The sequence below is a fragment of the Cynocephalus volans genome, chromosome X (genome assembly GCF_027409185.1).
Source record: "Cynocephalus volans isolate mCynVol1 chromosome X, mCynVol1.pri, whole genome shotgun sequence".
Taxonomy (NCBI): domain Eukaryota; kingdom Metazoa; phylum Chordata; class Mammalia; order Dermoptera; family Cynocephalidae; genus Cynocephalus; species Cynocephalus volans.
In genome coordinates, this window is record NC_084478.1 from 119,728,439 (window position 1) to 119,753,945 (window position 25,507).

At 37.4% G+C, this 25,507-nt stretch overlaps 1 protein-coding gene across 3 annotated transcripts in view; it reads right to left on the bottom strand.

Annotated features, from left to right (window-relative positions):
• ACSL4 (acyl-CoA synthetase long chain family member 4) overlaps nucleotides 1–25,507 on the bottom strand; it is a 72,813-nt gene that overhangs the window by 15,548 nt on the left and 31,758 nt on the right. The window contains exons 3-12 of one of the 3 annotated variants that reach the window (XM_063083657.1): nucleotides 16,327–16,563; nucleotides 15,906–16,083; nucleotides 14,127–14,236; nucleotides 13,866–14,004; nucleotides 10,995–11,145; nucleotides 10,716–10,839; nucleotides 7,569–7,640; nucleotides 4,603–4,742; nucleotides 3,679–3,851; nucleotides 1,565–1,639 (exon numbers count right to left, since the gene is read on the bottom strand). In XM_063083657.1, coding sequence (XP_062939727.1) covers nucleotides 1,565–1,639; nucleotides 3,679–3,851; nucleotides 4,603–4,742; nucleotides 7,569–7,640; nucleotides 10,716–10,839; nucleotides 10,995–11,145; nucleotides 13,866–14,004; nucleotides 14,127–14,236; nucleotides 15,906–16,083; nucleotides 16,327–16,554 — 1,390 coding nt within the window. In that variant the 5' untranslated portion in view covers nucleotides 16,555–16,563. Of the gene's footprint in view, nucleotides 1–1,564; nucleotides 1,640–3,678; nucleotides 3,852–4,602; nucleotides 4,743–7,568; nucleotides 7,641–10,715; nucleotides 10,840–10,994; nucleotides 11,146–13,865; nucleotides 14,005–14,126; nucleotides 14,237–15,905; nucleotides 16,084–16,326; nucleotides 16,859–25,507 lie in introns of all 3 variants that reach the window. The other 2 variants (XM_063083656.1, XM_063083654.1) reach the window with 2 other exon arrangements.

Sequence of the window (25,507 nt, forward strand, 5' to 3'; positions counted from 1 at the left end):
ATAAATTTAAAACTATTCAATAATTCAATATGACACAACCCATTATATGCAAAACATTCCTACTGTATAAAGCCAAGGATCCTTCATAGCAAGGGAAACTCTAAATACATGTCCAAAAGTGGAACCACTCTCCAAAACTGACATTAAAGCATACCAGGAAAGCAGAAAATAAAAATTAAAGGCAAAATTCTCCTTACTAAGTTTTACTACAAATGCTTCTCTGATTCCACTGCCTAAGAAATAACCCATTGAATAAAACAATTCGGATGCTGAGGCCCAATACGCATATACACATACTACCTATATTTTCTTCTCTTTGTAAACTTGGAATGGCCTTACCATAGAAGAAAGTAGGACTTCATCCCAATGTGTAAAACTCTTGGAAATGCAATTGGCTTGTAAATTTTTTTTTTTTTTTTAAAGAGCTATTTGCTCATAGAACACTGACAATAATGCAATAAGTCAAAAAGGAGAAACTTTTAGAAACTTAAGGTTTGTTAGATAGATCCTAAAGCATGCACCCTACAAGGTAACTTGTAGTCCTTTAAATTTCTAGTCTGTGGTTCGATCCTAAGGTAAACACAGCAAATTGTTGAACAACATGGGTTTTCAACTGCGCAGGTCCTCTTATACATGAATTTTTTTCTAAAAATATATTGGAAAATTTTGGGTAAGGTATGTCATGCAGGGCTTGGGGGGTTATAAGTGGATTTTTGACTGAGAGGGTCAGTGAGCCCCTAACTCCAGTGTTGTTCAAGAGTTAACTGCATTGTCTTTTAAAATCTTAAGCTTTTAAATTACTTTTCCTTTATCTGGCAGGCTAGGCTATTAATTGTTTGTTTATCTAACAATCTACTTTATTGTGGTTAATGTACAAGGGTACTTCAAAAAGTTCATGGAAAAATGGAATTTAAAAATAACGTGAATTCTTCTACAAACTTTTTGAAGGCACTTCATATGTGTTTAGTATCTTTCACTAAGTTCCTCATTGGAAGACTGTCTATTTTCACCTTCAGCTGATTTGCAAAAGGGATTATAACCAATGTTTATAAAGTACAGGTTTCCTCTTTCCTCTAAGTGGCTTGCCTCTGCAGGTACATATAAAAAATTCAACTACACAAACAGCTGAACAGTTGAGTCTCAACGATGAAAATCTTTGCTGAGGTCAAGATCTAAGGAAGCTGAGGTATGTATGTATGTAATCAGTCACTCCCCTGAAAATCTGGGGTTTCTTTCTCTGCCCAAATATCCTCACTAGCAATGTTGAGCTTCCAAGGATCTTCACCTTCTCCAAACCCAGGGAAACCCCCACTAAGAATTTTTTTCCTCTTTACCACCAAGTATTCTCAAGCACAGAATCATCAATCCTAGACCCTAAGAGATTTTCTTTTCCTCTTGGGAACCTAAAGATATTACTAAGGAAAAAGCAAGCACAGGAAACAGGCAATGGCAAAGAATCATTTGCAACCTCAGACAACCTAACACTTCCAAGAAATATCTTGAGGCTCACAGTGGTTTTCAGCCTATCTAGCATCACTACAGCTCGTCATAAAATTCTTCTTACCTTCCTGCCAGTCTCTCAGCTTAATTTCACAGCAAATAAGAGGGGCTCCAACTCTGCCAGTAGTATAGTCAGTAACTATGAGAGGAAAAAGTAACAAAGACATTAGCATCCAACATTCCAGATTTGCACCAGTGAACCAGGAATACTGGAGCCAGAGTTTGAAAGATGACGAAAAAGAAGCTGTAGTGAGAGGGAGTGTCAAGTGTGATCATTTTTCAGCATTTCAACTCCATTTCAACAGTTTGCCTGATTTTGATGTGTTACATCATTTTTTCTTTTCATGGTTATATTTTAGATAATTAAATATAAAAATCTCAGTTGAAGGAGAAAAATTGACTCCATCATTATTTACCTTGGATTCTGATAAGACAGATTTTGAACAGAATTCCTGCTCTGCCACTCATTGGCTGTGGAACTTGGACAAGTTGATTAACCTCTCTAAGCCTCATCTATTAAACGGAAATAGTAACGGAACCTACTTCATATAGGAATAGGCTGTGAGGGTTAAATGAGATGATATGTGGACAGTGCTTAACACTTCTTGGCATAAACTACGTGTTCAATGAATGTTAGCTGCTGTTATCAAACATGATGATGATGATGATATTGTCCCTTTACAATTTGTGATTATTGCTAGCAAAAATCAAATATTTATGGGCAGCCTATTATATTGTATTAGACATTATATTAAATATTGTGAGAAAAACACATAAAGAATAAGGAAACCCTGCCCCCAATGACCTTATAAACAAACTACCTGGAAAGAAATGCATGTGAAACAACTTAGAGAACATTTAAATACTAAACTGCATGGTATTGACAGTGAGCACAATAGTACCTTACAGATGAGAAAGATCGATGTAAAATGAAATAGCTGGGAAAGACTTTATTGAAAAGCTGGGCACTAAAAGATGGCTGTGACCAGTCAGCAAAAAGGGCATTCCAACAGAAGCGAAAAGAAAATACAGAGAGGTGAGACCAAAAATGCCTGTATGAGAATGAGGGAGAAGATTGGCTCATCTGGAGAGAAGAGTTAGGCGTGTATACATGTGGGAATAATGGAAAATAAAGATGGATAGGCGCAGTGGTGCCAGATTAAAGAAGTCTTGAAAGCTAGGTAAAGGCATATTTAGATTTGATCCACCAGCTATCAAACAGCGGGTGAAATGGATGTGTCTAATAAGGACACAGGATAAATTAGAAGTGATTTAATGCAGGCAGGCATAGCTGTTGAAGGGCTGCTACCTCAGAGCAGTGTGCAGCAATAAAAGACTGAATGACAAAGGTGGCATGAAGGAGAAGGAGCAACCTAATGAAGGAATGGGAAGATCTGATGAAAGTTAAAGACACTAAAAAAGAAAAAATCAGATGACCTCAAGCCAATACCCTGAATGACATTAAGGATGGTGAAACCATTGACACAAATAATTTGGCAATAGAGAGACAGTTGGGAATAATGGCATTGATTCTATTTCATATTTTCTTATGTGCACTGATGTGGAATGAGGCATTGATTTTAGACATGAGTTTAAAGTGAAAGTGGAATCATTAAAAAAAAAAACAAAACCAATTCTTATACCCCGGTATTTCTCAACCCAGGGGATATTTGGCAATGTTTGGAGATATGTTTCATTGTCACAGATGGGGAGAGCAGGTTACTACTAGCATCTGGTTGCTAAACATCCTACAGTGCATATGAGAGTCCTCAACAACATAGAACTGTCTGGTTCAAAATCTGAATAGTGTCAAGGTTGAGAAACCCTGCTTTAGGCTGTTGAAAATAAGAGAAAGCAAACAAAAGCCAGGACATGAATACAGATTGGAGAGGGAACATAAAAGTGATACTTCATTTCAAGACTACAATTCTCCAAAGATTAAAGGACCAGAGGGACTGAATTTTGAGGACTAACAATGTGCCATAAATATTTACATGGCTTAAAAGTAAAGGGTACACATGATATTATTATCTGAGTTCATAAAACTAAACCTATGTAGGTTTGCATTGAATCTGATATTACTTAAGAGGTATTATAAGTTAACATGGTTTCCAAAGGCAATGCAAATGGATTTTATTAGTAGTGGTTAAAATTATTTGCCACATTAATAATGCTTACCCTCAGTAACTGTCCCAGCACCACATGATTCTGTCAGTCCATAACCCTGGCCAATTGGGCAGCAGAAGCAGACATTCATGAACCTGTGTGTTTGAGGAGACAGCGGGGCCCCACCAGACAGCATCATGCGGACATTCCCTCCCAACAGAGCCTTCACCTTTTTAAACAGTAACCTAGATAAAAAGGGGGATAAATGATTTCAATACATGCAGAAATTATTCTTGGTGATACACTAATTTATAAGCTCTGGGAAAGATTTCTCAACTTTGGCTGAACATCTAAATTTTAGAACCAACTGGTAACACCTTTTTAAAAACGCCAGAAAAACACTTAGTAATGCGAAAAAAAAATGTGCATTATCAGGAAACTTCTCTGACATGCAGCAAATGAAAGCAAACGATGAGGTTAAAGGAAAAAACTTTAGAATTATCTTTCATACATTTAGTCACTTATCTCATTTCCAATGAAAAATGCTTCCTCATCCCCACCCCCAGCATCACATTTAAAATAACTGTTATATTTATATACTTACTACACTATTTTATGAATACATACAATAAAACAAAAACCTTCATGCGGAATAAATTATGAAGATCACTTTCTTTAGTTAGAAATGACACTTTTTAAATTCAATTGTCTTGATTCAAAAGCCCTTCTAGTTTTTCTTCATGATACCAAATTTCATAATTAAATCTTAAATATTTGCTTGATTATTAAAATTTGTTAAATTGCCAAGATCACAGGTCAGGGGACTCTGCTTGCTATATAAGCAATGAGGTTTGGAATAAAACAGAAATTCAACCTTATGATTATGGTGGTAAAATTCAAACCAAACTAACTTGCCATTTACTTGTTCATCTTCCAGATTTAGAAACACAAAAGGATTTAAAGGCTCAAACCACTAAACCTATGAAATGTACTTACAGATTGCAAAGAGGTGCATCATATCCCTTTTTGATCTGTTCCAGTTTGTAATCATACCCTATCTTGAACAGAGTTTTCTGAATATAATTCATCTCTTGAACTTTGCTCATAACATTCTTATAAATTCTGTCCATGATTTCCTAAAAGGTGAATAAAATATTCAATAATCTGAAAAGAACTGAAACAGTCATTAGTTGAAGATACCTTACTTACAACATCTAGGTAAAAGTCTTTAGTATAATGGACAATTACAGAATTAATTTCACTGACTTTTCTCATTCACTACTTCAAAAAGACTAAGGAGGAGTTTCTTCGGTTCTATATGCTAAGTTCAACTAGAGCACAGGGAATTCACTCAGCTCTTGCAGAAAGATTTCTTTAAAAAAAAAAATATCTTCTTTCAAATATATTCACTTATTCTCAATCAGTACCAAAATACCCAACTATGTTGAATCTAAACCTAATACTTCTGGGGAAGTGATAGGTCAGGCAAAGGGCATAAAGAAACATCACGATTTGCAAAAATGAATATGCTAATAAAAAATAAAAATTTAAGATAAAAAAATAAAAAATAAACCTAATGCTTCTGTCTTTATTACTACAACCTTGTGACTCTCATACAGCATGGAAGAGAACATTATATTTCCTTAAAAACTTTATGTCCCTGTAATTTAATTTAGGCATTTCTAATACATTTTAATAGAAGCAAAGATAACAAAAAAGAATAGAACTGTTGCTCACAACTACTTGGAAAATTAGAGGGAAGACCAGGTTTGAGATATACTCCCAGGCTAATACATACCAAACAAAAAACAAGAAACCAACAGCCCAGGCTAACATTAAATGATGCTTTCTTGAAATTACTTAGCACAAATTAATAACAATTGTGGCATAAGAAATGTTTATAAATGTTTATAAATTTACAAATTTATACATTTACAGGTGCAATGAATGGGCAGGATTTATTGTTAGCACACCAAGTCACCCTTTATCTCAACCTAACATTACATGACATTCAATTGAGTCACTGCTTATAAGAAGTAGTGATTTATTCTGAATTTTCACAGTATGAATGTTATAGTACTAAATTGATTTTTTATTCTGACCCAGGAAAGAAACAAACTCAGAAGGCAGAATCTATCGAAAACAATTCTCAATAAAAAGATTTTTTTTAAAGGGCCTATTTTTAGAGGAGTAGGAGGAGCTAAGGGAACCAATGAAGTTCAGTGAAGCACCCACCAATGGACTAGCAACACAGGACACCATTTACTATCCCTAGGCCTGAAGGAGTAAGAGGAGGGAAGTGTCACTGGAGTCTGGATGGGGACTGTAGCCATGAAAAACACCTGGCTACAGCCTATGGGAAAGACTCCATCCAACAGGTGCCTGTCAACTGCCAAAACTCGCAGCCTGGCAGAGAAGGAGCAAAGGTAATTAGTATGCAGACCTCTCTCTATCTCCCTGCCCTCTGATCTCTCATGAGTGCTTCCAATTGGCTCAATCCAACCAACAATCAGAAGGCAAGGAAGCCCTGGAAATTCACCCATATAAGTGAGCTTCCTGGGAGGCAAAGTAGGGCAGGGGAGACTGGACAATGAGCAAATAGAGGATAAATAGCCTATCTGCTAACTCCTGCTTAATTTTCAGGCCTAAGATCAGAGATTACTTCCTTCACACCTCAGCCCTTCCTCCTCCCTATGTTCTCTGATATGATTTACTAGGGAGTCCTATATATACTGAGTAATAAAACCAATATATTGTTTCCCAAAACAAAACAACAACTACATGAAACAGTCCTAAATAGATAGCCATAGAGGTTAAGAAGACTTTGATAGCAGACTGGTTGAGTTCAAGCTTTGATTCTACCACCTATGAGCAATGTGACTTTGGGCAAGTTTCCGTCTTTTTAAGCTGGTGATAACAGGGCCCATCCAGCAAAATCTTAGGGAGGATTAAGTGAAATAATCTATCTAAGGCACTTAGCACAGTGCCTGGAACATAGTAAGTACTACACTAGCTATTATTGGCATCATTTGATTATGTTTTTAGTCAGAAGCTTCTCCTTTCACTTTGAAAACTTGCTGATTCTGAGAGCACCTCTAAGTAAAAAGGCAAAGCCTTCTCTGACCTATTCTATTTCTTCGGTTATTCGGTAATTTTATGATTAAAGGCTAAAAAGACCATAAAGTATCTTCCATCTGTAATTCTTAGTCTGAACACATTATCTAATCTCACACTTTCCATGTGCAAAAGAAATTCTGTGAAAGATACTGGGATAAGTATGATGGTAATACAAGTGATACTGATGCACAGTCTCCCTGGGGTTTTGAAATGTAAATGTGCTAGAATATATTTGATTTTACAAATTTAAAACACTTCATTAAATGTTTCAAAACTCATCATTTCAAAGCTATAAAATGTAATATCTTTTTTTAAAATGGCAGTATTTCACATGAGGATTTTGAATATCTAAAATTAAACTCTTTTACCTTGAGTAGTCTCTCAAATTGACAATTTTTCTTAGTCACCATAAGAGGGTCAGGCGGCTTGGATTCTAGATGCAGCTCTGTCACTAACCAGCTCCATAACTTTGGATGTGCTACCTCAGCTCTCTAGGATGGCCTAGGGTTTCTTAACAAAATGATCTTTATAGTATTTTCTACCTTAAAATATTATGACCAATTTTCACAATAGGTAATTTGAACGAGGTCATTTTCATCACGTAATTCTCAAGTACTAATCTTCAAACAGACACTAACAGTCATACATTTCGGAAGCTTGCCATTTCGCCTTCTCCAATACAATATCTAAGATTTTAAGAAACACATTTGCCATGATTTCAACAAAGTAAAATTATTTTAAAATGTATATGTATATCTAAGAGTATTCCTCTTTAAGAAGTCCAAGTGTAAGCAATAAATTTTATAAACTATCCTCTTCTGTTCATATTCATATTCTGTACTCACTGGAACAGCGGCCATAAGTGTAGGCTTCAAGACAGTACAGTCTCCTTTGCTTCCTTTTTTAATTTTGCTGGACTGCATTGAAGAAAAAGTAAATACGATTAGGGAAACCAACCTTAGGAAAAAATGTTATAATTTAAGTATTAATGACAAAGACAGAAATGATACATGGGATTTGATCTTCTATTGTGATCTGTTACAACTATCATAACCTACAAGTCTGAAGTGTTAAGTGCTGTATCCTTCCAGAGAGGAGAAACTCTGATCCATAATGACAAGAGAACGAGATATTTTGGTGAATCAAACTTTCTTATATAACATATTATGAAATATAGCATAAATTACTACTACAATAAAAAAAAACTCTATTAAGGCAGACAACACTAAAACAGAATTGAAGGTAATTTTAACTTTCTTTGGTAAATCAGTAGGCAAAGCCACACCTCAAAGTCACCACTGTGAGCATCAAGTAATATCATACAAAAATCCTAATTTGATAATATTCTGGTTGGTAAGATATGGAGGACACTGCCAGGGACCAAGTGGGAATATGCACGTTTAGGCATAAATGTGTGCATATTCCTTTTTTCTTTCTTTCTTTCTCATATATACTATTTGGGACTTCAAATGTCAGATCAGTAGGTAAAAAAATTCATAAAGCTCCCCACTGAAAAACATAAAAGTAAAAGCCTGCTGTTTCTCAAAAGAAGATATACAAAAGGCCAACGGGCACATGAAAAAATGCTCTGCATCACTAATCATCAGAGAAATGCAAATCAAAACCCCAATGAGATATCATCTCACTCCAGTTAGACTAGCTATTATCAAAAAGACAGAAAATAACAAATGCTGGTGAGGATGTGGAAAAAAGGGGAACACATACACTGTTGGGGGGAATGTAAATTAGTGCACCCTTTATGGAAAACAGTATAGAGGTTTCTCAAACAACTACAGATATAACTGTCATACGATCCAGCAATCCCACTGCTGTTTATATACCCAAAGGAAGGGAAATCATCATGTGAAAGGGATACTTACACTCCCATGTTTATCACAGCTCTATTCACAATAGCCAAGGGTTGGAATCAACCTAAATGTCCACTGACAGATGACTGGATGGAAAATGTGGTCTATATACACAATGGAATACCACTCTGCCATAAAAAAGAATGAAATTCTGCCATTGGCAGTGACATGGATGAGCTTGGAGTTAAGTGAAATGAGCCAGGCACAGAAAGAGAAATACCGCATGTTCTCACTCATATGTGCAAGCTAAAAAAGTTGATCTTAGAGAAGTAGAGAGTAGAATAGTTGTTGGTAGAGACTGGTAAGGTAGAAGGAGGAAGGGATGGGGAGAGGGTGGTCAATGGATACAAAAGTGAAGAGATAGGAAGAATAAGATCTAATGTTCTACAGCACTATAGGGAGACTACAGCCAACAACAAATTTGTGTATAACTTCAAGTACCTAGTCAAGAAGATGTTGAATGTTCCCGACACAAAGAGATGACAAATGTTTGAGGTGATGGATTTGCTAAACACCAACTCTTACTGTCTTTCCTCCCCCCACTGAGGCAACTGTTCTCAGAAAGGCAGTGAAAAAGAAAAGGGTTGCTAGTGCCCAGCTTCTGTACTTCCTCAAAGGAAAAAAATCATACTCCAAGCATATTGAAATGTGTTTCACATTTTAATATCTCTGAACGTAAGAAAAACCCACTATACTGCCTCAAAACATAATCACCACAGATTTTTCTAAAATCATTTTTACAATTTAAAGCCCAATCTTACCCACAGGTCTATTTTGACTTTTTCTAGAGCAAGTTCTGTTTATTTGTTTATTTGATAGTTTACTTATTGTCTCCATTACTATTCTAGCAGATTTTAAATGTATAACTTAAATACAGCAGCACCCTATCTTACAAAGAGGTTGTATTCCTTAAAGTACAAAGTTGGTAGTTGTTTGAAACAGAACACTTTCTCAGAAAAATCCACTTCAGAAGGAGACTGGATTACCCTTGTGGGGTGGTAATGACAAGGAGGGGACACAAGTAACATCTGAGGTGCTGAAGATGTTCTCTTTTTCTTGATCTAGATGGTAATGATCACAGAGGTCTACATGTGTATATTAAATTTAATCAAGATTTGTGCACTTTAAGTTATAACATCAAAAACAAAACAAAAAAGGTTGTTGGAACCTCAAGTAAATCCAAAAAAATCTATTTAACTTTTTTTCTTAATACTATACAACCTACCTAGCCTTTCCCTAAAATGATATTTCTACCAAAAAAAAAAAAAAAAAAGTACTACAGTTTCTAACTGTGAGCACCAAGGACACATCTTCTTATCAACTGCATGCTCCCTGTTAGCTCTTTTTTCCCCTATTTCTGGTTGAGGGTTTTCTATAACAACTATTCTAAACAAGAAATAAAACAGAACTGTAAACAATATTACATGTGTGGATTCAAATGGGCTTAAAATATATGAGTTAGCTTGACCCACTCTTGGGCTTTCGGCTGGGAACAAGAGATAAGGGAGAACTCTGATTCAGTGTAGTAAGCTGAGGGCTGCCTTTGGAGATGCTGCAGTGCTGTCCAATAGAACTTTCTGTGATGATGGAAATACTCTGTATATGTGCTATCCAGTATGGTAGCCATTGGTCGCACACAGCTATTGAGAAGTTGACATGTGACTAGAACAAATGAGAAGCCGGGTGTTTTAAATTTAATTTTAATTAATTTCTATGTAAATATGTAGTTAGTGGTTACTGTATTAAAAAGCACACCTCTAGAGAAAATTCAGAGGAAGCTGGGACCACAACCCTACCATTACATCTCCTCCCAAAAAACCACCAATGCTCACGGATAGTATGTCAAAAGGGCTTAGTGTATTTATATTCTGTATCTTAGCTCTCCAGAGTAAAATCTAATAGAGAAAAAGAAGATGAAAGTAATTACTCACTCCAAAATAATTTTAAAATATGTAGATAAAGCAATACTAACAAATCCCCAGCTATATATTGCTCATGGAAGCTACCTTCAGAGTTAAGAAAAAAGTTTTAGCCGAACTGAAATATCTCACATTTTAGTAATATGTTCTCAGCCGAACAGTGTAACTTAATATGATCATGCCAATGTGCTGAAAAGTTTGTCACCTGGTCAGACAGTGTAAGTGGAGAAGAATATCCAATCCTACAGCCATAGGTAAAGCAAGATATCTCTGCTGTCAATTCTAGCACATGAGCCAAAGGCAAGTAGCCAATATATGTGTCCTTTGGTCTAAAACAAAAGAAAAGAAACATTTTAACCATTTGTGAAAAGACATTTTAAATTAGAAACATTAAAAACTTTATCATTTTAATCTAGATTGAGTTTAGAGAATACTGAACAGGCACTCTGACTTCTAAGAAGAAACTTGAATAATTCTCTCTTACCCTAGTCCAGGTATTCTTTCACACTGGCCTGTCATTCCAGCTATCAGATTGCTATGATGCATCATCACTCCCTTCGGTCGGCCAGTAGAACCACTGGTGTACATGACGATGGCCATGTCTGAAGGAGTTGGTCTATCTGGAGGAACACTCACTAAAATGAATGAAAAAGCACATTTTCTTCAGGTCAAAAGCTAAATTACTAAACAACAGTAAGATATTTAGATTTTGCATAATGATAAACTATTAATAAAAAGTATTTGCTTTAGATAATGAAACAACAACAGTGATCAAATTCTGGGTAACTGCAATGAAAACTTCAAACTCAATTTGGCCCCTTTTCTAGATGTTTAGCCTAATCCCTGTGTGCTCATGCCTTTCCAATGCCTTTCCACAGTGTTTTGTGCAGAGCAGCATTGTGGAAAGATTTCCAGGACTTTGGAAAAACAGGATAGTGGATTGTATGTAAGCTCCTCAGGCCTCAATTTTCTCACCTCTAACATAAGATGGTCGGACTAGATTGGGATTTCTTAGCACTAGTATGCATCAGAATCACCCGCAGAGCTTAAACAAAATACTATTTCTGAACCCCATTTCTGAAAATTCAGATTCAATTTATTTGGGATGGAACAAAAACCCCACGGGTTACTCACATTTACCCCCTGACTGAAAACCACTGAACTTGATCTTTAAGGTGACTTCAACTCTAAAATTCTAAGATACGAAGTATTTTTTGTTTTTTGTCTTTTTGTGACCGGCCGCACCGCGCTCAGCCAGTGAGCGCACCGGCCATCCCTATATAGGAACCGAACCCGCGGCAGGAACACTGCGGCACTCCCAGCACAGCACTCTCCCGAGTGCGCCACGGGGTTGGCCCAAGATACTAAGCTTTAAACAGCACACTAGAGCTTCCTCTTTCAAGACAGTGTATCGTGCTAACCTAGTAACTGCCTTTCCTTCCCAGAATACACCAAAATGGCCAAGAATCCACAGATACAAGGGTTACCAAAAAGTTCATAGAAAGATTTGTATTATCTTTTAATTCTATTTTTCCATGAACTTTTTGAAGTACCCTTGAATATCATCAGAATCAAATAAAAGTTTAACAAGATTATTAGAGAATCTGTTTACAAAAATGATTTTTCTATACCACTTAAAATAAAAATGTTAAGTGGCTAGATACACTGCTGAAACAACCAAAGATAAAGTTATACTTAAATTAGCTAATTCTAATGCTTCTTAAAGATATCCTCTATTGTAGTTTTTTTTTTTTTGACCGGTAAGGGGATTGCAACCCTTGGCTCGGTGTCGTCCACACCAAGCTCAGCCAGTGAGCACACCGGCCACCCCCATATAGGATCTGAACCCGCAGCCTCGGCGCTATCAACACCGCACTCTCCCGAGTGAGCCACGGGGCTGGCCCTTCTATTGTAGTTGTTGAACCAAGCAAACAGGGATCACATATCTCTTCTGATGATTAACTGAAGCAGCAGCAGTAGATATGTTATGTTCTTCTCAGTCTAAGCACACAATGTGACAATTTACTTCTGCCCATTTTTGAATAAATATGCAAAGTGTCGTCATACTAACAACAGTCTACTCAGGTAAAGCACCACAAAAATATATGTATCCTATCTACTGTAGAAATGTGCAACTATGTGGTATAGGTGGCCTATCAAGTTATTATTGCTCACACAAAATTATGAGGACTGGTATACCCTCAGTTTTGTGCCAACAACCTTTGGTTAATCAGCAGAATCAGCAACTGATCCCTAACAATCAGGATTTCCCAGGCAACTTTACCCTGATCTTGTAGGGTTAAACTGGTGTTGAGACAATTCTCGATGTGTCTCTCATGTTTCTGCACACCTTGCAAGCAGAGGCACTGACTTTGTTCCAGACCACCTTTTCAAGGATGTTTTGCACATAGATAATGTCTCCCTCCAGAGCAAACGGCAAGGATGTACAATATAGATAATAAAATGTTTGGTTTCCCTAAGCTTGGAGTTCCTCTCCTACACACAAACGCCAATACATCAGTCTGGCTACTGCTACTGCTGTGAGTAAAAATCTGTCCTTCATCTCTGTCTCTGGCATCTTGTGTCCCTAAGAAATTTGGCAGGTTCACTTGTTCACCTGCATGTAGGGTAAAATCTCAGACTCCTTGCCATTCTCGACATGTGGTAGAAAGCTATAATCTATACCTGTTATTGTAAACACATTTTTATTCTCTAATGGTAAAATATTCAGAAGCTAAGAAGAGGTTCAACAAACATTTCCTCCTGCCAAAATGAATCCTTACCTTATCTACCAGGGTACTGTGACCTTCACATTAAACATGAGAAGAAAACTATTAATTTCCTCATCTCTGTCCTAATGACCAACTGACATTTTGCTACAAAGTGTCTCTACTTGTTGCAAATGAAATACCAACTACTATCTCAGTGGTAGAATAAATCCAAGCATTAATCCTGGTAAACAGCTTTGCATCCTCTGAAACATCATTAACATCACTAGCAATAAGCATTAAAAAAGTTTACTGAATGAAAGGCCTGAGACCTTCTCCTTTTATGAGGTTGAAATTGGAAGGTTATAGTGAGTAATTTTTTAAAAAGGAGAGGCTTGACAGCAACTGCCATAAATTCTGAACCACAGATTATATCTCAACTACTTAGTAAATTTTAAACAGTGGTTACCATCTTGAGGAGAAAGGGAAGGAAAATCTTAATCATATATGATCTTGATAGATTTTTTAACATTTTTAAACTTTTTTTAATCAAAGAACTTCAGCACTTTCACTCATGTCATTACCTAACCTACTGAAATAGCAAGCCTTGAATAGATAAATAAATTCATTTTAACTACTTTACTTACAGTTTTCTGGCTTAGATCCCAGCTCTTCCACTGATTGCATGCTGTGAATCTCAAACCCTTCAGGGTACTCTGTTTTATTGATAGTCTTACTGTCCACATAAATGATGTGTTTAACACAAGTGACATCTAACAATGCAGTCTGTAGGGCAGAAAGAAAACCCAGCTATTAAATTTGGGCCTGTAACAACGATTCACTTATTGAACATTTTCCTGTTCTGCCAGATAACGCTACCATGAATTAAAAGAAAATTTCATATTTACCTTCAGTTTACTTTCCAGAAGTTCAACACTAGTAATCAGATAGGAAGCCTCTGATTCATTTAGCCCATGAACTACTGCTTCTTTTCCAAGTGTGGCATATAAAGTGACAACTATATAATAAAAAATAAACAAATATTAAATGATAAAACATTTATTAGAAATGTATTATTTAAGTCAGTCTCTAAATATAAATACACTCACAGACTCAAAGACATATTTTAATCTCGTTTCATAGTCTGCTATTACCTTTCAACCACACCTCAAATTCCCTGGCAGCCCAAAGTTTTCCTTACAAAGTCCCAGAACTCTAACTTTCTAAACCTGAAGAACCCAGAAATACTGGCCACACTGGTCAAAAATCAGTTGGTTAAGATGCTCAAGGCCAGCAGGTCCTCCCTGAACTCTTAATTCACACCAGAGCTAGCCCAGCTAGGGTTCCCTTGTGGTACACACTTTCATTGGTCATAGCCCCAAAGAATGAATATGTCCTTTGAAAATTTTGAGGCTCTTGGGCTGGCCAGTTAGCTCAGTTGGTTAGAGCACAACCTTGTAAAACCAAGGTCATAGGCTCAGATCCCTGAACCAGCCAGCTGCCAAGAAAAATTTTTAAAAAGAAAATTTTGAGGCTCTCATGTCAGAAGATTGGCTACAAACAATGTTCATATTCCTTCCAAAAAGCTTTTTTAGTGGGTCCAATGTCTGGTCTGATTGGTGACATCCACACCTTAACTGGAAGAGCCAAGGAGATCTACTCCTTAGGGTCACCATTCAAAAACAATATAAACTGAAACCAAGATCAGTAAGAATTGAAGGACATCTGCTAAACTCAGAATAGACTTAGAAATTCAGCTCTAGGCTGGTAACCAGAAGCAGCAACATAATTAAGAATAGCCACTTTTCATGAGCTGTTGATTGTTGAAGTCAGGTGATGGGTACATAGGGGATCATTTTCATATTATTTATTTTTGTTTGTTTGAAATGGAAATCTTGATTCCTACACTAAACCTATAGTGTTCTATTTCATTCAACAAACAACTGAGTGCTTAGTATGTGACAAGGCATTGTTCTGGACTCGATTTTTTAAAATCATTTTTTACACAATAGCAAAAACAAATGCTTAAGAATCAGAAATATAGCCAATTTTCCTTTCTAACATATCTAATGCCAATTCAAGCTGTCCCTGCTTATATCACACGTAAAATGGAATAAATAAGTCAAATAAGAGGCCTCAAAGTGAAGCAATGAACTAGAATTATCCTAAGCAATGCTTTTTGTTGTTTTAATCATTTTGTATATAACCTCCAAAAAATACCCCTGAACCCCAAATATTTCAGGTACAATTCAATTCCAATTGAAAAGTAAAATTCTAAATTATATCCATTATGCTGCCAATTCCCATACTAGTTCTTAGAAGTCAATATCTTTACCATGAGTTTTGGGCTATCTTTTAACCACAATATTACATACTGTTTTATGGACATAATTTACACAGAATAAATGGCTAAAGAACATCTTCTTTGAAAACAGGAGCACTGGGCTGACCCCGTGGCTCACTCAGGAGAGTGCGGCGCTGGGAGCACCGAGGCCGCGGGTTCGGATCCTATAATGGGGATGGCCGGTGCGCTCACTGGCTGAGTGCGGTGTGGGCAACACCACGCTAAGGGCTGCGATCCCCTTACCGGTCACACACACAAAAAAAGAAAACAGGAGCATCCCAGAACAATTTCCACATGTAAGCAAAGCCCTCTCTCTCCCCCACCAAAAACACAAGGCACTTACGAGGAAAGTTGTACTTAAAGCAGGTCTGTGCTGCAATCATCCATTCGGCCCTGGTTTCACAGAAAATGGCAATGGTGTTCTTTGGTTTTAGTCCCAATGCAGTGAGTCCATTACCAAAGTTATTCACTCTGCAGTTCACTTCGAGATAGGTCATCCATTTATAATTCCCAAGAATTAACTGTTAAAGTGAGACATTCTCTAATATTAGTATATCCATTCAAACAAGCAATTAAAATACTGTTCAAAGTATAGAACTCTAAAAATGTCTTTAAGGAAATATACAGAAGCTGTGAACACCTCCTGAGAATTAGTTACACAGCACTGTAATGGAATGCCAGCGTATTTAAAATACACGCAATATACAATAAAGCAAAATGTACCTTCCTCCTTTTAAAAAATAAAAAGCACAAAAATGCTTTACCTTCTTAAAAACCTTTCCATTTGGCTGCATTTCATTTTCTTCACTTAGGATTTCCCTGGTTCCAAGGCTGTCCTTCTTCCCAAACTTGGATACAGCATGGTCAAACAATTTATCCAGAGTATCTGCTCCGGGGATGTCTATGACAGCTAGTGAGTTGAAGTGTGTGACAGAGCGATACGGACTTCCAGGTTTGGCTGAAGTGGGCTTAGCTTTTATTCTCTTTGCCATAGCGTTTTTCTTCTTGGCATTGGTAAGAAAATACCATGGAATAAATATAAGGGCACTGTATATTGTTATTAACAAGTGGACAGGCAGCAAAATAATGGTGAGCACATTTAGCTTAAGTTTCATAGTTGAAAGGCTTCTAAAATGGTGCTTATTTCTTGTTATTCTTTGGCTTCTGAAAGCCTTACTTTGCTGAAGAAGGCAATAATGGAAGCAGCAGTTAAGAGCAGCAGTATAGCCAAGGCAGTTCAGTTTTAGTGGTACAGATAAAAGTTAGTAATCTTTGGAAGCTGACAATAAAGTACACCTGTAAGTGAAAACAATGAACCAGGCAGAGAGCAGGAAAAAAAACAAAAACAAAATAAAAGAGTATTAACAAGTTGATAGCACAATTGATTTAAATACTCAGGTCTTTATTAGTTTATATAATTGATTGGATACAGAAAGCTGAAATAACTGGTCTGAAAGACTGGCATTTTTCCATTTTTAATCAGCACTGACATAAATGGTTTTTAATGTAGCAACCTCTGAATTTAATTTTTTCTCGGTTTTTAGGTATATTTTGCACATCATTCTGTAAGTCAGTGAACAACACTATTTTAATGTTACACGAATGCATGAACATAATATTTAAGTCTGGCCAAACTCTGGAAAAGTGGGGAATGCCAATAATGAGGTTTCTCTTAAATATGTGTATGGAAACCAGACAGCTTTAAATAGGATTGAGTTTTGCATCCAAAAGAAGGGAAAAACCACCAATATAGGTTTATTTCTCAAAGATCAATTCAGAAATATTATTCTGAGCTCTTCATTAAGGTAAATTTCTGAGGAATGGAAAGAATACAATTATGAAATCATTTCCTAAGTGTCAATTTTGAGTACCAGTTACCTGGGAGGAGTAGGATAAGTCTGAAGTAGTATTAAGTCCTGGCCCTTGCCTATTACAAGTTAACACCTATGAGGCTATTAGCACACAAGACAGAGCCAGAGTTTTTCAAACTTTTTGGGGGGATGGGGGCAGGGGTGCAGCTAAGCCATTTCTTCAAATAAAAATTCATGCAGTCTGCTCATATATAACACTAAAGTGGAGCTGCTCTGGCTGAAGCAAGGATTAGCAATGTCCCGAGTCCTACTCCTGACTTCCTAGAAACCTACTTCCAAAGTGACCACTGAGGCATTTCCACTGAAAAGCACAGAGGTAATACATAACTAAGTGCTACAGTGTGGAGTACAGAGGAAGTGCAAGCTGGCCAGGGGTAATTAGGAAAGGCTTTGTAGAGATTAGATTTAAGCCAGACCCTATGGCGGGCATCTGGAAATGGAGGAAGAACAGAGGGTATTCCAGGCTGGAAAACCACATGAAGAAAGATGAAGTGGGAATGAAAGGATTTTGTTAAAACAGGCAGTAACAATAACACGGACACTAGCCTTACTGGGGCAGACAGCACATGTTGGCTAAGTAGGATACAGTAGTCCAGGATCTGACAAGTCATGCAAAGTTATTTTGATTTGATTAGACAGAAAACTGGGGGCCATTTCAGGTCAGAAAAACAGTGCCACTGGAAAGGAACCGCACAAACAGCCGCAGGGATAATATCTCTCAGGGAGTCTGCCTTCAGCTCAGAAAGCTATTTTGGTGTGTGGCAGCATATTTCAACTATAAAAATTAAAATATTAGTTCACTCCAGAGAGACCAAGTAAAGCCCACCCTTCTGCATCCCTTGTGGAAACAGACTGACGGACTTAATTCAACTGACCCCAGGCTAGTTGTTTGTTTTTATATCAATTTCTACAAAATAGTAGCTTAATCCTGCCTTTGCCTTTCTTCATGTCCTTCAGCTGAGTGCGGTGAAATGAGCAAGAAACTAGAAGTCACTGGGTTTCAGTCCTCACCTCTGCCACTAGCTGGCTGTGTAACCTTAAGCAAACCATCTGTCTGAGTCTGGGATCAGACTGGGTCAGTAGGCCAGTCTTAAAAGTGATGAACCCTTTGAGAATCCAATGAGAACTGTTAAACCCAATTCCCCTCAAAAAGATATGCATGTCATGTAAAACTTCAGGGAATTCGTGAGTTCCCTAAATCCATCCACGAACCCCAAAGGGTGATACCAACCCTGAACTAAGAATTTCTGGCCTAGACAATTTCCTAGGGCCCTTCCAACCTTAAATTCCATGATTTACCCTACCTACAAATTGCTTTCTCAGTCTCTCTGACAAGTCTGGTCATTCACTTCTTCAACATATGGTATGCCAAGTGTCTACCATAGCACCCAGTCCTCAATATGCAAGATCCCCCTTAACAATCTTCTCCTCCATCAGAGATTTCATGACTACCCGAGTCCACAATAATCTTTCCTTTTTCTAATTTCCTACATTACTAGCAAGTATTATTCTGATACTTGCCTATATTACCATCATTCCCAAACATCTGGTCAACCTAAGTACAGAGCACAGATCCATGGTTCTCAACCCTCTCAAACCCAACACCTCTTCCTTATAACAAATAGTTTATAAAACCCCTTTATAAACCTTAAAGGATAGTCACAGACGATAATCTACCTACACATATAATTTTTAAAAAATGATTTCTTACTAGTAATATAAAGGAGTACCGTAAGGAAATTGATTAGAAATTTTTTAAAAATTACTTATTTCAATATATAAATTCTCAGGGACAATATTAGAAGACAAAAAAGCATGTCTTCAAATTTATAAAAGGCCTCTAAGGGGTGAGTACCTACCACCCAACCTTCAACTGAGAAATGGTCAGACTTAGGGCTGAAGATACAGCTTTTGAAAAGCTTATAACAAATAAAGCATAGTTAGATTTAAACTGCATCATATGGGTTTTTTTAGTTATTCATGACGTTATATACATTTAATCTTCCATACAGATTTGTCTTAATTCTTGGAGGAAGGGAAATGCCTTCTACATGATCCTCATAATGTTTAGTACAGAGACATACGCATAAACACAAAGACACAAAGACACAAAGACACACACACACACACACACACACACACACACACAGAGCAGGCAAGGATCAAAGAACATTCAGGTGAGGAGAGACCAGAAAGATCATTTAGTCCCGGTTTTCATATTCATTCTGGTGGTAGTGAGGGTGACATGGGTCATCCATTTGAATAAAATCTTACATGGATATGAAAACACAAATATAAATGAAAGCAAAAAGCAGGGTTGTTCTGGTACAGGAGGCTGTATAACAACAGCCCCTGAAGGGACTCCTCAGGACCTGCAGGTCAGCTGAATATTTGAACCAGTGACACTGATCCCTCATGTTGCAAAGAAGCAAATGAGCTGCAGAGGACAAATTGGCACCAGTGCCCTTTTAAGCACACCAGCCAGCCTCTACCTCATTTTGCCTATTATCTTAATATCCTTTCTTGTTAAAGGTTTTCTGGGGTTACACTCAGTCTATTGATTAACTCATTTCAAAAAAGATTTGAACACCTCATCTCACTTCAAAAAAAGAGTTGGTGTGTAAGGTTATGGTATCGAGCACTTAATATAAAGATGAGTAAAACACGCCTTCAGCCCTTTATATGCTGTACATATGTGTTCATATGCATGGCAGGGAGCAGAGAGAACAACTCACAAATAATCATAAGGTAGACCATGATAAGTCCCATAAGAGAAGCAAGAACACAATGCTAAGGGTATTCACAAGAGGGGGAAAATTGCATCCAGCTGGGAGAAAAAAAAGAGATAAGGGAGAAAGTACAACCATCAAGAAAGGTTTCACAAAATCATTGTATTTGGAATAGGAGTGAAGGATGGGTATGTTTTCAAAAGGAGGGGACAAAGATTGGGAAATGAAGATGGTCCTACCAGAGAGAACAAACATATGAGTGAAAGGATGGGGGCAGAACAGTGCAGGATGTATCTGAAAAACAGCAAATAGTGGAGTAAACACTTTAATGCTTTCTGCATAAACTTCTGCTCCACTTTTATGATCTAAGTTCATGGGAAAATAGAATTATTTCATAGTCAACTTTACTAGAATGCAGCTAGACCATAAAAGACACATGCGTATGATGATTTGGCAACTCAAGTTTAAACACCCTGCTATTGTATGTAAAAGAAAATGAACTGTTGTCTAAAGAAGAGAAAGTCTGATGTCCTGGACAGTAAATGTCCTAAACTAGGTTAGATCTGGGTTCTAACCTTAGTAGTAAATGTGCTAAACTAGGTTAGATCTGGGTTCTAACCTTAGTAGTAAATGTGCTAAACTAGGTTAGATCTGGGTTCTAACCTTAGTGTCTGCTGTTAAGTGTGACTCTGAACAACTTATATGATCTCTCACATAAAAGTTCTGTATCAGTGGCTTCATCTGCAAAACAGTAATACTGCTTGTACTCCCTACTTCTAAGTATTGGGAGAATCCGTTGTCTTCTCCCTCACTTAAATTCCATGGGCAATCATAATCATGCCCTGACATACACTCTCAGCTCTCTTGCCACTCTTTCACTTGTTATACAACCTGGTTCAATACAATTCTCCACCTAATCTGCACTTGGACCTGCGTGGCTGAATCTGACCAGAGAAACACAAGACTGTGCTGAATGTCTCACTTTAAATCAGTGATTGCTCCCTCCAGTGGGCTCTCAGTGCTGCTCAGAGACCACACTGCACTGGTCTATCCACTGACCCACTCTTCTGGGTGAAGTACCTTATTCTCTCTCCTCAGACCACTGGCGTTCCTCCTCCATCCTTAGTCTCAGTTGCTGACCTGGCTTACTATTTTGCAGAGAAAACGGAAACTGCCCTCAAGGAATTTCCACCGATTCCCATCACTCTATCTACCCACCTACCACATCTGTGGCCATGTGCTCTTTTCTCTCCTGTGCCATGGATGGACTGTTGATATTCCTGACCAAGGCCAACCCCTTCACTGCACACTGCCCCCTTGTCTACAGGGCTGCTGCTCTACCAATTCTTCCCCTCCTCTCCTGACTGAGTAATTTTTCCTGCTCTACTGAATCATTCCCATCGTACCATAACAGGCTATTATTTCTTTCATCTTAAAAAAAATTCTCTTTCGAACCTTCTTCTCAGCTACAGCCCATTTCTTCTGCTTCTCTTTAGGACTCCTTGAAAGAGCTGTCTATGCTCTGTCTCCCAGTTCTCTCCTCTTATTTTCTCTTGAAGCCATTACACTCAGGCTTTTGTTCCCTACCACTCCCCCGAATTGCTCTGATCGAGGTCACCAATGACTTCCATATTGCCAGATCCTAAGGTCAATTAAAGCTCGGTCTTCATCTTCCTTGAGCACTGGCAGCTTTTAACACAGTTGACCCCTCTTCTCCTGCTTCAAAGTTCTTCACTTGGCTTTCAGAAGACCACATTCTTCAGGTTTTCTTCCTCCTCTAGCCAGTCCTTTTCAGTCTTCTTTGCTGCTGCTTTCTCATCTACCTGACCTCTAAATGCTATAATGCTCAGTCCTTGAACCTCTTCTCTTCTTTACCTACACTCCCATGGTGATCTCACTTAGTCTCACAGCTTTATTTTTTTTTAAGGGTTTGTTTTTTCCTTTATTCATTTATTTATTGGCGGCTGCCAGGCAAGTGTATCTGATCCTTGACCTTGGTGTTATAAGGCTGTGCTTGAACCAACTGAGCTAATTGGCCAGCCCAGTCTCACAACTTTAAATACCACACATATGATGATGACTCCCAAATTTCTCCCTAAACACCAGATTTGTATATCCAACTATTTCCTCAACAGATCCATTTAGATGTCAGATAAGTATCTTAAACTTAGTATGTCCAAAACTGAGCCACAAACTGTCCTTCCACAATCCTCTTTCACCCAGTCTTGCCTGTCTCTGTATAGTCCAGTTGCTTTGACATCTTGCAGTCATCTTTTACTCCTCTCTCTTTCTCAAATATTCCACATGTAGTTCATCAGCAGACCCTAATGGCTCTACTTACAAAGTAGATATCTAATTTAACTACTTACCACCTCTACTGCTGCCATCCTGATTCAAGCCACTATCATTTCTCACATGGTTAAATGCCATAGCTGATCTAATCTCCCTGCTTCCACCTTGAACCCCTATAATAAATTCTATACTCAGCAGCCAGAGCACTCCTCTTACAACGTAACTTAGATCATATCACTCCTCTGCTCAAAACCTTTCAAAGAATCTCCATATGATTCACTTGGAGTGAAAGCTAAAGTCCTTACTATGACCTACAAGACTACATGATCTTTCTCCTTCCCCTCAAGTTTCTGACTTCACCTCCTACCACTCTTTCCCCTGGCTCATTCTACTGCAGTCCTCCTTGTTCCTTGCTGTTTCTTGAACACACCAAGCATGATCCTGCTTCAGGACCATTGTACGTGCTATTCTCTCTACCTGGACTATTCTTCCAAGATATCTGCATTGCTTCTTCCCTTCACCTCCTTTTTGTCTTTACTCAAATAACACTGTCTCAGCGAGCCTTCTCCAGCCACCCTCTTTTAAAATTGCACCCCCAACACTTCCTATCCCTGTCTTGCTTTATTTTCCTTCTTAGCACTTTTCACTAATATACCACATGTTTTAATGTTCATGTTTATTGTCCATGTCCCCATTAGAATACAAGCTCCATGAAGCACAGAGTTTGTTTGCTGCTGAATCCTCAGTAACTAGAACAGTATCTCCATGTGATAGCAGTTAAATGAATTTGTTGAATGACATAAGAACATGCATGGAATTGTTCTGAAACTATAAAGTAAAAATGTATACAAGTCAATAACTTGAAGGCAGCTAACCTTAGTCATCTTTAAAAAAAAATCAGTTGGTTATACCGAAGTTCTAGGAAATACTGTACTCTTAAAATCCCTGGTAATTAAAATAAATGTGAACATGTTATTAGTTGCTTAACAGAAAACATGAAACTGGAAAAACTGCCTGTTCCACAGAGGGAAAAGATGGGTGTTATAGAAGCATAAAGGTTACACAATTAGCACTATGTGCAAATTTTCACTCATGCCTTTTACAAAGGTGTGCTGTCCTTCCATGTATGAAGAGTGATACTGCTGTCCCACCATTAGCAGGACATGAACTCTGAGTCACGCTTTCTTGAGCTCAAGTAATACATTTGTATATCAGCCCAAAAAGGGCAGGGCATCATCTTCACTCGTAGGATAGTTAATTGCTCCTGTCAAAATTTACCATTCCATATGGGAATCATATTAATAACCACTTACTGAGCGTTTACTATGGGCTAGGCCCTGTGCTAAGTCCCTTAGATATATCATCTCATTTAATCCTCTGAGGCAGTATCCTCATTTTATAGCCATAACAGACTCAGAGAGATTAAAAAATTTGTCCAACGTAGCACAAGTGAGTAAAGATTTGGACCCAGGTTGATCTGATTTTAAAGTCCGTACTCTTGGCTCTGTTGCCTATGATCCTGGTCATACTGGTACAGTCTAAACAGGTGACAGTGACAAACTTTGTGTATAAAGAAATCCTGGCGACAATTTTGAACACTGATCTGACCTACATCCTAAGGTATTTTATAGGGGAAAAAAGCGCTTTAGATTCAGCAAATCCTAGAAGCCTTAGTTAAAAACCGAATTTAAATTTATTTATTTTTTTGTTCTGAGGTCAAGTTTAATGATAAGTATTTCATTCCAGTTACTTCAAACACTCTGAGATAAGTTAAACACAAAAAGCGTTAGTGATACCTGAAGCTCTAGTACACAAATACTACATACTGATTAAAGTCTGCATTTAAAGAAGAAATCATCTTCCCCAGAAGCATGTGACACAACACCAATTTAAGAATGAAATAGAAAAACTAATAAACTCAAGTCAGTTAGTGCTAAGACATTTTTTCAAGTTTTAGAAAATGGATTAAACCAAGCAAGGATTCATGCATCTGCCAAGTTGAAACGCACAGCAGTGACAAATTAATTTCACCTGTCTTTGACATAAGGTCTCATGAAAACATAAAAGTAAATTTGGAAATCAACAGTTAACTATATAAGTGCTGCTTCAAGAAATCACATTTTCAAGTCACCCATTATTTAAGAGTACTGTAAAGACCAAATAAAGAGATAATTTGCCTTCTGAAAAGGATTAGCTGTATCCACTAAATATCAAATCAGAGAACAATTACAAAAGTCCCAAGAGATTAAATAGATAAGAATACCTGTTGTACTTTAAAAGATCACATTTCCAAATAGATGTTGCATCACAAAGACTCTTGTGAAGGGGTGGAGTGTTTCTTTAAAATCTTACCTTCTCTCCCACAGTATTAAAAATATCCAAATGATTTTAAAACATACAAGACAAAACTCAAGTACTATATTAAAAAAGAATGGTTGCCTTTAGTCAATAAAATCAAACTTTACACAAGCTATATATTACAATATAATTAACTTTATACTTTAATATTAAAACTAACAAAATGTTAATATTTTAAGAAAATAAAGCATTAAGTTACTAACAGGATTTTTTGCTGTTGGTCTGCAAGACTGAATAATCATGTGAAATATATATCAGTCTGCCTCTTGTAGGTCTCATCTGACTCTGACTCAAACTGTTATACTGCAAATAATGACCAGTCTAATCAATATGAAATAACTTGTACAATCAAACTTTAAACTCAGGTATACTGTAATTATAATAAACACATTCTAAAACTGAAATAAAGCAAAACACACACCAAAGATGAATATATAGATGCCCTACACCAGCACATTACACCTGCGCCTAGCTATTTTCATTCAAAGCCTCTCACAACTATGACTGATCTTTGGGTGCGTCTCTCACAAGATTAACCAAACCTGTTTACTTCATCACCTGAAGAGGTATTAACTCCTGAAGTCGCCATCCTGCCAGTCTCTTCCCAGCTTTTCCCAGCAAAGAAAGCACCTCAGCAGCCATGCTGGAGATGCTCTCTTATGTTCAAGCTTAAGTTCCCTCCCATAATGCCTTAA